Source organism: Oikopleura dioica, chromosome PAR, assembly GCF_907165135.1.
Source record: "Oikopleura dioica chromosome PAR, OKI2018_I68_1.0, whole genome shotgun sequence".
NCBI classification, from domain to species: Eukaryota; Metazoa; Chordata; class Appendicularia; order Copelata; family Oikopleuridae; genus Oikopleura; species Oikopleura dioica.
Window position 1 is genome coordinate 5,932,990 of NC_137293.1, and position 13,285 is coordinate 5,946,274.

The 13,285-nt window shown below is 41.0% G+C and overlaps 3 protein-coding genes across 3 annotated transcripts; 2 read left to right on the forward strand and 1 right to left on the reverse strand.

Moving 5' to 3' along the window:
• Window positions 1-8: 8 nt before the first annotated feature.
• On the reverse strand, window positions 9-6,533 carry LOC145703315 (uncharacterized). The gene is made up of 10 exons (XM_081780660.1): window positions 6,357-6,533; window positions 5,953-6,101; window positions 5,277-5,422; window positions 4,851-5,000; window positions 4,463-4,807; window positions 4,032-4,168; window positions 1,216-1,353; window positions 1,105-1,158; window positions 364-453; window positions 9-258 (listed from the first exon to the last, which is right to left on the reverse strand). Exons 1-10 carry the CDS (start codon window positions 6,402-6,404, stop codon window positions 166-168), a joined length of 1,350 nt encoding a protein of 449 aa, XP_081636786.1. The 5' UTR covers window positions 6,405-6,533; the 3' UTR covers window positions 9-165.
• Window positions 6,534-10,352: 3,819 nt separating this feature from the next.
• LOC145703879 (transmembrane protein 17A-like) lies at window positions 10,353-11,376 on the forward strand. Its single transcript, XM_081781277.1, has 4 exons — window positions 10,353-10,615; window positions 10,729-10,807; window positions 10,854-11,155; window positions 11,213-11,376. The coding sequence occupies exons 1-4, from the start codon at window positions 10,421-10,423 to the stop codon at window positions 11,357-11,359; spliced, it is 723 nt and encodes a 240-aa protein (XP_081637403.1). The 5' UTR covers window positions 10,353-10,420; the 3' UTR covers window positions 11,360-11,376.
• Window positions 11,377-11,435: 59 nt separating this feature from the next.
• Window positions 11,436-13,245, forward strand: LOC145703227 (cysteine desulfurase, mitochondrial-like). Its single transcript, XM_081780558.1, has 6 exons — window positions 11,436-11,495; window positions 11,540-11,778; window positions 11,821-12,231; window positions 12,361-12,481; window positions 12,527-12,847; window positions 12,930-13,245. The coding sequence occupies exons 1-6, from the start codon at window positions 11,441-11,443 to the stop codon at window positions 13,124-13,126; spliced, it is 1,344 nt and encodes a 447-aa protein (XP_081636684.1). The 5' UTR covers window positions 11,436-11,440; the 3' UTR covers window positions 13,127-13,245.
• The last annotated feature ends 40 nt before the right edge of the window (window positions 13,246-13,285 follow it).

Genomic DNA, 13,285 nt, shown 5'->3' on the forward strand with positions numbered 1-13,285 from the left:
ATTTTTCATAAATTTCTTTCATTTGCAAAATGGTGGGCAATGATTGACGAAAAAATGGACAGAAACAAGCTTTTTTTGACAATATTTAATTTCAAGAATTTTCATCAATTCGGCTGCTTCCTGAATTGAAATGCATGTACAAGTGAGTTTACTGGAGGGGTCTCCTTAACACGTGATGTCGATTTCTTCGGAATAGGAATGGGCGATTTCCGATTCGGAGTGGCCGGAATCGGACGATGGACTCGCCATTTGCAAAATCTAAGAAAACGTAATTTTCGGCGAAAATCTTTCTTCTTCTTTTTCTTTGTTGTAATTTTGAAGAATCTCGACGCATTCGAGCAGACTCATCATTGGAGTCGTTACCTTGGGGGCGTAGATTTCCGGAGAAGATGGATTTTGGAGACTTTCCGACTTTTCGGAGGAGTTTGAAGAGGGGGTCTTCCTTGTTGTCTCCTAAAAAAAATTTTTATAAAAAAATTTTTTTAGAATTTTTTTTTTTTACTTTTTAGATTTTTTTTAGAATTTTCAGAAATTTTCAAAATTTTTTTAAAAATTTTTTTCGTTCAAATTATGAGCTTTTGAAAATCAGACACGCTGGGTTTCTTTTTTTTTTGCTTGAAGTCAAAGTTGTTTATGCAATTGTGACAATGGTTCATCCCAATTATACAAAAGGCGTAAATAAGAAAACCCGCGCTGACAGGTTAATTTATACAATCTTACGTGGCCTGCGCTGATTTTAGCTTAGACCCGCGCTTTTAGACTGTTTGAATTGGTCAGAATTACAGCTGCGAAAGTGGCGTTTCGCGAACTTGGGAAATGTCTTTCGCAAATTATTAACAGGGTGACACCCTTATTAAATTTGACAAAAAATAATCAGAGAAATAATGCTTCCTCATTACTGCTAAAAAAGCCGCACGCGGCTTCGAGCAAGAAAATTATGAAAAAAGCCGCGTTTTCGCGGCTAAGGCATATTTTCGCTCCAAGCCGCGTGCGGCTATTTGAATTCGAGCCCTTATTAGGAAGCATTCGTTTTCTGATTATTTCAGTCAATAAGGGTGTCACTCTGTTAATAACTTGAGTCTCTTAATAAAAATATAAGATTACCTGATTTTCTTCTGATTGTTGATTTTTGCCTTCGTTTGAAGAGTTTCGAGAAGCCTTAAAAACCGTTATTTTCTCATCAAAATATCAAGAGTTCTGTGGCTTGAATCATACTGAAAGGAGTGTCCCAAATCTGCAAAGTTCTTCGTCTTTTTTTCTGTTCAAATCTTCAAGAATCGAAATTTTTCCCTCCAAATTGAGTCTCGTGTCGTTCCAAAACGATTTCTCCGTTTCGAGTCGTCGAATTTGTTGCTGAAAAAGTATAATTACGTTTCGAGAAAGAAACTCGAGTTGGGTAATGGGGCGAATAAATCCGGAAAGCTAAAGAAACCACAAGTAAGTTCCAAACGTATGTAAGAGTTAGGCCAGTAGAAGGACAGCCAGGGCGGAAATTGTATATTGAGAGAAATGATGCTCTTGGTTTTCGAAAATTAAGGAAGGGGGGTCGAGAATGATTTTTTCAGGGGCTATCGTAATTTCGCTAATACATACTTATAGTCTGCATATGAAATTTATATTTTCGGAATCTACAGATCGTCCCGAATCTATAGAGCTTAAAATCATTTGATAAAAATCAGATTAAGGGTGTCAAATTGAGAAAATTGTAAAAAAATGACCATTTTTTGTGAATTTTCGCGAAAATGGCCCTATTTTGACCCGTTTTTGACCGACTTTTTCTGACCAAAATTTTTTCATCTTCTCGACGATAGATTTTTTCAACCCTTTTCTACTCACCAGCGTATTCATATTTAGCCTTTCTAATCAGGTTTTCCCGCATTTTGGTTAACGAAAATCCCGATTCTCCTCGACCCCTCCCCTCTATTTGAATTGAATTTTTATCAGAATTTTAAATTCTTACTATTTTCGCTTGCAAAGGCTCTGGTGGAAGTTTGATTCTGGCTAAGAGAAATTATCTAAAAGCAAGAGCGTAAAAAATGCAGCAAAAAAGGTCAGCTTCGCGCTCGGAACAGATGATGATGGAGTAATTGAGCATGGACTGTTTTAATTAGAAAGGTGATGAGCTTTTTGATATTTTCGCGCCGCCGTGGACCGAAAATGTTACGCGGCGTGAAATGCAGCGCAGCGCGGCGGGCGGGTTAATTCTTTCCAAAATTAACCGGTTGTGGCCTTTTTGTGAACATTCCAGATTTGTGACACGTCAGAAAAGAAAAACCAGCGGTCCATCATGTCACAGCCCGTGTGATGTAATTAGCCAAGCGCTTAATTCGACAATCTTAATGATGAGCCTTTTTTGACGCCGGAAACCGCGCGGTTGGTTAACTGTCTCAAGACGTTTTTTTTACAAGTTTTTGATAAGAAATGCAACTCATTTAAAAATTTTTAGGTGGAATAAATTTGTTAGAATTTTCAAAATTATATTTTATTTTTTCGAAATTGTGTCTTTTGAAACTATCAAATTGGCGTAAAGTATTTTTGTTATGTTTTTCTTTCGGAAAGGAAAATAACGTGTGTCGGTAATGGCCACTTGGCGCAAAAAGCAGCTTACAGCGTTACGGAATCGTTACTCCTTCTAAACCTTTTTTCTATAAATAGTAGTTTACTATTTACGTCTCGAAGAGAGACTTTATTTTTTCGGATGTGATTACACCTTGAATTTTGGGCGCTTTAGACTTTGACGAAAACAAAGAATAGGCACGGCAAGCTGCGTAGAAAACCTGAGTCAGGGTCTTAAAGGGCTAAAATGTAAAGCCGCTGAGCGGCTTTTTTTGACAAAGCCGCAAACCGGCTTCGCAAAAACTTCAAAAAAACAGATGAAAATTTCGCGAAGCCGCTCCGCGGCTTTTCATTTTAGCCCTTTAAGACCCTGACTCAGGTTTTCTGCAAAGGTTGCTGATTGAAGAAAAAAATTTTTTTTTGAAGAAAAAAAGTCATTTTGAAGCTTGTTATTGCCGATAAATACGCTTTTTCGATTTGTTCTTTTTTTCCGGAATTTTATTCTTTCAATTTCGTTTCAAATAAAAAAGCGTCTTCCTTCCGGCTTAGTCCCTTCTTCCTTCCTGTCTCATCTTTTGTTCACAGAAAGTTCAAAAAATCAGTCCCGAAATAAATTTAATCGAAATTTTTGTCCAAAAAGAAAGGAGACAAAAGAACAAACTTTCAAGTGAAATCGGTGACGGGAAAAATCACCGCAAGTTGGTGAGGTTCACGAAAGAAAGGGGCAAAACCTTCCAAAAAACGGAGTCAAAGGCGCCTTACTGTGGTCGAAAGTGGCCACAATCTAATGCTTCTTCCGCTAAAGGATATTTTTACTTTCTTTTCTCTGATTTGTTTTAACGGTTTATTCAACCATATTTTTTTTTGAAAATTAGCAAAGTGACACCCTTATTCCAAATCAAATTTATAGAAAGTTACCATAGAAAATCGGGTTTATCTTTCTTTATTTCTGATAAAAATCGAGAAGCCACTTGCGGCTTCGAGTAGTGATGGACAGAAAAGCCGCGCTCCGCGCGGCTTCTTTGTCTTTTTACTCGGAGCCGCAAGCGGCTTCTCGATTTTTATCAGAAATAAAGAAAGATAAACCCGATTTTCTATGGTAACTTTCTATAAATTTGATTTGGAATAAGGGTGTCACTTTGCTGATCTTTAAAAAAGATTCTGGTATAAATCTGGAAAATTCCGGCCAAAAAAGAAGCAGCCGTTCAAAGCGGGCTAATCCGGCATTGGCCGAGTAAAACTCATATGGAAAGGAAACGTGTTGGAATTATCTGCGGCTCAGCGCCCGGATCGCCAAAAAGTGACCGGTCAGATTCTGTTTCAGTAACATGGATCCGGAAGATGCGCTAAGCCACCAGGGTTTTGTGCAACTCAATATCACGGTAGTTTCTTTTTTAAAAATAGACTTCGATTTTGGACGGAGCCAAAATGGGGTTCTCGTCATTTTGTTTTCAATTTGAATTTGATATTCTTACGTTTTGAAGATGCAGCAAGTTTTCAGAAGACGCTGCCTGTGCCGCGATGGTACAGAGGGAATTGTAGAGATGCGGGTCGGCGCGGATCGCCGGCGAGCAGTGGATTAATGCGGCCAGCCAATTTGATGTCAGCATCGCTAAAACGACGATTTTTATTTTGAAGATTTGCGGCTTCGAGCAAATAAGAACGAAAAAGCCGCGCTGTGTGCGGCTTAAGTTATCTTTGACTCGAAAAACCATATCTCAAATTCAAAAAGCCGCGCGCGGCTCATCAGTCCTCTTATTTAAGCCGCGCGCGGCTTCTTTATTTTGTTATATAATTTTTCGAGCCAAAAAGACCATGAGCCACACAAAGCGCGGCTTTTTCGCTTTTATTTGCTCAAAGCCGAAAGCGGCTTCTCGAGTTTTAACAATAAAAAACCATGATGTACCTTGATGTTGTGTGGAAGTCGATAAAAGAGCTTGTGGAAGATGTGGAGTCGTCGGTAAAATTCGCTCGATGCTCAAGTTTTTGGAAAACTTGATCTCCGTCGATTCGGCAGAATCAGACTCGTTGGAGCCTTGTCCGACCGAACCCGTTCTTTCCAGTCGTTTTTGACTGCCAGTTCCTGCTCTTTCCGGCTCGCTGGTGTAAAAGGTCGGCATGATCAGGCCATGAGCGGGTGTTTTCTGCGCCGTGTGGATTCTCGATTGTTTTGGAAGAGATTCGGAAGGGTCGAAAGTTTCAGAAAGTCGCTCTCTTTTGTAGACTCGGCGGCGAATCTTGTCTTCGGAGCCTGAAACCGGAGATTTAAAAACGCCCTGCATTTTCGATTCTACCTTTGTGGACTGCGGGGAGCAGCTCATATACACGGTACGGGTCAGAAATGTCCAGCCGCGACAGGTCGGGTAATTCGCGAATGTCAGGCATTTTATTGAGAGCGCAGCGAAGACGAGTTTTCCAAACGATGGGCTCGGGCTTATCGACTCCTGAAATGAGAAATTATGAAACAGGTCATTTTTGACATGTTTGCAGAAGATATTTATCGAAATATTACAGAAAGAAATTAAAAATTGGGTTCTTTTGAATGATGATTTTTGATTGGCTCTTATTGAAAAAACTGGCTTCTGATTCGTCGAAAAGCCCGCTGGACCCAAATCTTGCTTTTTTGTTCTTTTTTGATTGTAAAAAATAAAGGGATCCCCATCTCATAGAAAAAAAAAACTTCAGTAAGGTCGCCATTTTAACGGATTTTATGACTGTACCTTCTCTGTACCGCCCCGAATGCTTCGCCCACTCCATGAAGATCTTAGAATCTTCGAGGTTGTAATCCTGTCTTCCAGCATGCTTCCACGGCATTCGAAATATCGTCCTATCTTCGTTCAGCCAAGTCAGTCCTGGAACATCGCCGCTAGAATTTATTTTGTGAAAATCGAGTTAATGAATTTGAAAGCGGAAATATAGCGGATCAAAGCGATCAACCCAAAAGCGAATGTTATTGAAGTGAAAGGGTAAAAGTATAAATTTTATGGCGGCTGAGAGATCAAAGTTGCGATGAGTACCAAGTCGGCTAAATCTTTCACTTTCAAGCTCAAATTAACGAGACCGCAACACTCAGAAAAACTGTCGTTTCAAGCCTTTTCGAGCAAAAACAAACAAATTAAAAAAAAACATAAAAATGAGTTTCACACCTGTCGAAATTCTGATAAATTGATCAGATGAAAAGCCGCTTGCGGCTTCAAGAAAAAAGATTAAAGCCGCAGCTAACGCGGCTATTTCAGATAGCCGATTTCTCCTGATGCGCGCGGCTTTTCGATCATATCATTGGAAACTTTGCGGCTTTTTGTCGGCTTTTGAGAAAACAGCCGCCTGCGGCTTCAGGCAAGAATTCTCCAAAAAGCGGCTTTTTCACTTTTTAGAAAAATTTTATGATTGACTTACCCATCGATCATTTTTTCGAGCCAGGTTCTGAGTCTGTCCCTGTATTCGTATTCGTGAGATCCAGTTCCCAACGAACCTGTGGATCCAGAAGAGCTACCGGTTGGAGATCGCGGTCCATTTGACTGGAGAATTTGATCTACTGTCTGTTTCTGAATAATTTTTTATAAAAAAGGAAGAGATTGGCTGATCTGCATTTTGATATTGTAAAAAGCCGCGCGCGGCTTCTTTCCTCAGCTTCAAACCTGCGTGAAAAACCTGAGTCAGGGTTTTCAAGATCTTTTAGGAAAAGCCGCGTTAAAAGAAGCCGCAAATCAACGCGGCTTTTAATGAAAGATCTCTCAGACCCTGACTCAGGTTTTCTGCACAGGTTGCCGAGCCCATCTAAAAACTGATAATTACTGTACCTTTACAGGGCCATTGGAAAGCCAAGGTCTTTGAAAATCAAGCGTCATTTGTTATTTTTCTAGCGCCGTTTTCTTCTTCGAAGATTGGATTCTGTTTCTGATCTCTATTGAAAAAAAGATTCGAAGCTGTTTTGAAAATTATGAAAGTAAAAAGTAAAAGTGTTGCTAATTGATAACTTTGGCTAATGTCTTGTAAGGACCCTTCAAGAAAAATGTCTCAAGACGCAAGCGAAAAATAATCTGGCGCTGCGGAGCACATCCGCGTAAAAAAAATCGCGCCGCGGAAAAGCGCGTATATTTTTAGCGCTCTTGTTTTTGGACTGCTTCTATTTCGGTGCTTTTTCGTGAACTTGTGCTGAAAATGAGAAATAAGGGTGTCAACATCGCTTAGAGCAATATCTTTAAGAATACGATGTTGAGACCATTAAGAAATCTATGATTTTTTGGGCTAGGAATGATCTGTAGAAAATCTGAGTCAGGGTCAAAATAGCTTAAATAAAAAGCTGCGCAGCGGCTTTTTCTTAAACAAAGCCGCAAAGCGGCTTCGCAAATATTACCATTTTAATATTAAAAAAATCCTAGCGGAGCCGCTTCGCGGCTTTGTTTATAAAAAAACCGCTGCGCGGCTTTAACTTTCAGCTCTTTCTGACCCTGACTCAGGTTTTCTCCACAAATTGCCCAGCCCAGATTTTTATAAAATGGCCATTTTTTCTTCTAAAGTTTCGAATCTAAAATAAACGAAACAAAAAAAAAATCAGCGAAAATAAATATTGCTAATTTTTCAATGTCAAAAATGTCTCCCATTTTAAAGCTTTTAAAATCTGCCGTCTTTTCCGCTCTAAGCCCATAAAGAGCTCCCATTTGAAGATGAACCTTGTATGGGCTTTGATCGTTATTTGCGCTAATTCGTAATTTGTCGAAAGAAGCTCTTTTTTACGAGGCAATTTGTTGATTTTTCGAAGTACACTTTTTGGACACGTGCCTTCGACAGACTCAAACTTCAAAGGAGATCTTGGTCCAATTTTTTGAAACTGAAATTTTTCAAAAAAAAATTGATTGATTTTTCTAATAATTGGGGCTTCTTATTAAAGAAATATTCTTACCTGTTTTTTTTTCTATTTTTTGCTCACTGTTATTATATAAGTAAGAAGCATGTTCCAAAATGACTCGAGCTTGTTGACCAGAACGTAAATTCTAGAATATTTTTTCCAAAAAATGGTCTTTTTTAGTTCATTTTCTGTAAACTTTACAGTGTAAAGTTTGCATTCTGAAAAAAGGATCTAAAAGCTGCGAAAAGTGGAAGGAAATAGCACAATCACGTGACAATCCGACCTTGTCCAAAATTTTTAGAAAAAACTTTTCTTTTCGCAATTTTTTTTCAGTTTATCTGAAGGACGGCAATCGCGATTTGCACCTTGTAAAAAATTCTTCTTTGTCTTCTTTCAACAATTTGAAACTTTCTTTCGCCCTTCTCAACTTTTTAGACAATAAGAAAATCGTCCTCAAGGGCTCGGCAACCTGTGTTGAAATCCTGAGTCAGGGTCTGAAAGAGCTGAAATGGCAAGCTGCGCAGCGGCTTTTTTGCGACTTTGTTCCTCAAAAAGCCGCGGTGCGGCTTTCCATTTCAGCATTTTCAGACCCTGACTCAGGTTTTCTACACAGGTTGCCGAGCCCAGTCGATAATATTTTCTTCAAAAACGCCTGTCTAAAAATGATCATCATCAGAATTCTCAAAAGCCCCATTATGTTCAAAGAACTTCTGAATGTGTATGATTTATGTAAGAGAAAAAAAACGGGGCAACAAGAAAAAGTCCGAAATTATCACAGACTGACCCAGTTACGTGAATATTTTAACACGGCCACATCATCGGAGTAAACTTCTATCTAAGAATAAATTTGCTTCTATTTTTGAACCGTCTATATTTTTCACGACGCGAAATTAAAGATTAGGTAATTTCGCTTTGAGCTTTATAAAGGTAACTTTCAGACCGTAATTTTGGGTAAAAACAAAATATGGGGGTACCCTTACTGATCCCCATTTTGGTTCATTTGATGCCTTGTTCACCCTTTTACTTCTTGCATTTGGCCCCTTGTTCATCCTTGGGCCACGTAGCCTTTCTATTCAAGCGACCACGGACTGGGGTCGGCAATGTGTACAGAAAACCTGAGTCAGGATTCTGAAAAAGCGTTGAAAAAAGTCGCAACGCATTTTCAGAACCCTGACTTTTGTGCAGGTTGCCGACCCCTGTCCGTGGTCGCTTGAATAGAAAGGCTACGTGGCCTTAGAATGAACAAGGGGCCAAATGCAGGAAGTAAGAGGATAAACAAGGCTTCATTTGCCTCAAATAAAGGATCAACCTAAAGGATGCCCGTATTTTAGTTTCTAAGAGTTTGCTCGCTCTCTTCCATGATATCAACTAGTGGAAAAAAGCCTAGTTTGCACCCTAGAACAAGTTAGAGTTCATTTCTCGCGCTTGTTTCGAAATCCGGTGGACAATCGCTTGTCCAGCAATTTCAGCCGGAGAGGAAATTCACCAAAGTGGCTGGAGTAAAACTCAAGATCTGATTCCCATTTGGCTCGCGCGCGCCTGAGCCACTCGAATCCGCGCGGCTCAAAATACACTGACCACTCGCTTTTTTTGCGCGTTTCTAATCAATTCACGGATAATCGCGCATTTGGAACACGTTGAGCTGGATTTCCCTAACGCCGGAACCGCATTTCGCCCGGAAGATCAACCAGCCGGATGGAAGAAAAAATTCAAAATCATAAATTCATTTTTTGAACCAACCGCGACGAAGTCAAATTTGATTGAACTTGCATTTCAATTTGAGCTCTGGAATTTTAGTAAAAAAAACTGAGTCAGGCTCTGAAAATTTTACGAGATTTTTTCCAAAATAATCCAAAACAAGAACTCTTGAATTTCCTCTTCGCTCGCCTGAATGTCTCCAGCTCCAGTTGGATCAATTAAAAAACGGAAAGAGAAAGAAACCGAGCATGTGTGAAGTGGGCAAGTTTTCTTTCTTTCGCTTTGGCGGCCGGTGACCGACGCGGAATATCATCTCAAAGATGAGCGGAATCGAATTGGCCCTTGCTCAGACGAACTTCCGATCAGAGGCGCCTGGTCGAGAACTTCTAGCGATCTTGTTCATAATACAAGAAAGCAAAAAACTCTTTTGATTAAATTTATTCGTAAATCTTTCAATAACAGGGCTGCTAAGTCAGGCTCGGCAATCTGTGTGGAAAACCTTCAGTCAGGATTTGAAAGAAACCTTAGTAAGAAGCTTTTTCAAATCCTGACTCAGGTTTTTTTACACAGGTTGTCGAGCCCAGTCGTCAGGGAAGGCTTCACTTGTTACCATCTTTTATCATTTTGATCATGCGCATGGAATGAATTGATGTACCGGGCAATCGGACTTTCCTGGTAGGAAATCATCTTCGAGTAGTCAGGTCGAGTTGTCTCCGCTCTGAGCCGATCAGCGAGCAGTTTGGCCGGGTCAGAAAAAGCAGAGCCAGTAAGAAAGAGAACAATAAGAAAAATCATTTCCAAGTTATGATGAATCTATAGTTGCTTCTTTGAGAGTTGAATTCCAGCTTTTATTGGAATATTTTCGGCCCGTGAAATATGGCTGGGCTTTTCGTTGATTCTGCTTTTCATGATTTATTGATAAAAAAGTCTATTTTCTGCATTGTCGTTCTTACTGTACCTGAATACGGTATTCGAAATGAAGACTCGCCGAAAAATAGGTCAAGCCAATTAGTAATTTATTAGTCGAAATAGTATATTTCTTATTTTGCTTAACTGTTTTATTAAGGATGGCATTATGGCAATAAAGATGATAATCTTATTCCAAAAAGTGTTTAATTCCATCTCTAGAAACTGTCCATTCTCGTCGGTCTTCCAGCAAGAAAAAAAGTGTTGTTTTCCAAACCGCGCTCCTCCGGAAGAGCGCCCCGCCCGGCCAATCACGAACCGCGCACCCTGTCGATGACCTCAACCAAGTAACAATTTTCTCGAACGCCAAAACTTCTCTTTTTCTCAAAACAAAAAATTCAAGAGCTGAAAATGGAAGAACTGACGAGAGAGAACTCATCGACGAATCTGCTGCCGGAAAATGTGTCGAATATGCTCGAAGGGACGATGAATAAAGCTTCGAAAACACTTTTTGGAAATGTCGAGACGAAGAAATCTTATCACATCTACGATAACACCCTCAGTTCGCTTCCGGTCAACAAGAGTCAATCTTCGCTCAGCTTGCAGGTTCGATTCTTATCAATTAAACAAGTTGTTACAGTATCTATAAATAAAACTTTATCTAAATCTATAAAGATCGCTCTTCCCCGATCTTTCTTTTGATAAACTAAAATCTTCAGATGATGCTCTACTTCGACGCAATCTTCTTCATCGTCTGGTCCATCGCCAGTATCGTCACCATCATCCGCCGTGGCCAAGGTAAGAACGTCTTGATTTGCTTCAACAACCCTGACCACATATTCAGGCGAAGGTTACCCTGATGGCTACCTAAACAGCGCTTGGTACGTCATTCTCATCGCCGCCTGTGCGCTCTTCTTCATCATCAACCCTGCTCGAATCTACCTCGGCTACATGGCGAATGTCACAGAATCCCTTCCTCACATTGCCAGCTTTCTCTTCCTTTCAATTTTCCCAACAGTCGTCGTGGCACTCATTACTTTCGTTCCAAACTTCTTCCCGAGCTCGATTTGTAAGGTCGGGGATGATGGCTTGATCGATGATTTGAGATGCAGACCGTGGGGAAATACTGTTGCTCAAGGAATACAGGTAAGAAGGGGCCTTTCCTACACCTCAGAATCGTCCTCTTTTATCATAAACTTCCAGGTTTCGTTCATCCTCGCCGAAGTAGTCCTCTCCTACCGCGCTGGGCGGCGAATGTCCCAGCATCGCGAAGAGACAGCTGATTTGTACCGCTTCATGGACGTTACCAAAATGGATCCTTTACTGCCAGACTCAAAGAAATTCCACTGAATTCTCTTTTTTCTTTATTTTTTTACATCAATTAAAACTTTTCTTTTTTAAAATTGGCTTTCAATATCCCCTTTTAGAAAAATGATTAGATCAGGAATCGCCATTATCGGGCGGCGAACAGCTGCTGCTCTCACAGGTAACCCTTAATCCCTCCCTGAGCGGCTCCATCCGTATTTCTAGAGGCCGACATGGCTGCCTCCGTGAAAAACGCCTCAAACTTCAAATCCCGCCTCGTCGAGCCATCCGACCAGCGTGATTTCCGACCAATTTACCTCGACGCCGCAGCTACTACTCCTCTTGACCCGCGCGTATTCGACAAGATGCTTCCCTACCTGACGTCTTATTATGGGAATCCACACAGTGTCTCGCACGCCTATGGTTGGCAATCTGAAGCAGCTGTTGAGCAAGCTCGAGAACAGGTAAAAGAACGGGTCAATTAACAATCGAAGAAATGCCTTCAGATCGCTTCTTTAATCAACGCGGATCCTCGAGAAATCATTTTCACGAGCGGCGCGACCGAGTCGAACAACATCGCGGTCAAAGGCTACTCCCGTTTCTACAAAAAGAAGATGAACCACATAATCACCTCTCAAATCGAGCACAAATGCGTTCTGGACTCCTGCCGGCAGCTAGAACTCAACGAAGGATTTGAAATCACCTATTTGAAGCCACAAGAAAACGGGCGAATTAATTTGGAAGAGCTGGAAGCGGCGTTTAGGCCCGACACGGGCTTAGTTTCCATAATGGCGGTTAATAACGAAATTGGAGTAATGCAGGACGTCGAGGCGATTGGTAAACTGTGCAGAAAGAACAAAATTAGGTTTCATACTGATGCGGCGCAAGCGATTGGCAAGACTCCTATCGATGTCAAGGTGAGAGTACCCTTCAATGAAGCGTCCCTTCATAATTTTGGGTGATTGGGAATATAACAAACCCCCTGTTTCGAAGAAGGACCCTTATCCATCCCCCCATCATATTTGTACCTAACAAACTTCTTTCAGAAAATGAACATTGATTTAATGTCCCTTTCGGGTCATAAAATCTACGGACCCAAAGGAATCGGCGCTTTGTATGTCTCTAGAAAGCCTCGCGTTCGACTTGATCCAATCATCAGCGGTGGTGGTACGTATTTATCAGCTCTTTTTGACTATTAACCGTTTATTCTAGGTCAGGAGCGAGGGCTGAGATCAGGAACTCTTCCTCACAATCTCGCGATCGGCCTCGGAGAAGCTTGCCGAATCGCTCAACAAGAAATGGCAGCAGATGCCGAGCACTGTCGAAAGCTAAACGAGCGATTCCGGGAACGAATCAGCTCCCTCTCTCACGTCACATTCAACGGCGATGAAGAAGGAGGAATGAGCAACATTCTCAATCTCTCTTTCGCGGCGGTCGAGGGCGAGTCGCTTTTGATGTCCATGTCTGGCGTCGCTCTTTCGTCAGGATCTGCGTGTACTTCTGCTTCTTTGGAACCTTCCTATGTTCTCAGAGGTGAAAAAAACTACTTCCTCCATTTCAGAAACGCGGCTTTTTGATTCCCAATCAAAGATCCTTTTAAAGACATAATTTTAAGCCATTGGAAGTGATGTCGATCTAGCGCACAGTTCAATCCGCTTCGGACTCGGCCGATTCACCACTGAAGAAGAAGTCGACTACACCGCGGACAAACTTGTAGAGCACGTGAACAGACTGCGCGATCTTTCGCCCCTCTGGGACATGTTACAGGAGGGCATCGATTTGAAGTCGATCCAGTGGGGATCCCACCACTAGTCAAGCCGTAGTTCCTTCTTCAGTTCCTCCTCCCTGCTTTTTGACGCTTTTCTTCTTAACCTACGCACCTTTTCTAGGAGCCCCTTTTCCTGATCATCCATTCAAACTTTAATTATCATAAAAAAACTCACATGCTAGATTCAGATTAGCAAATCCTAA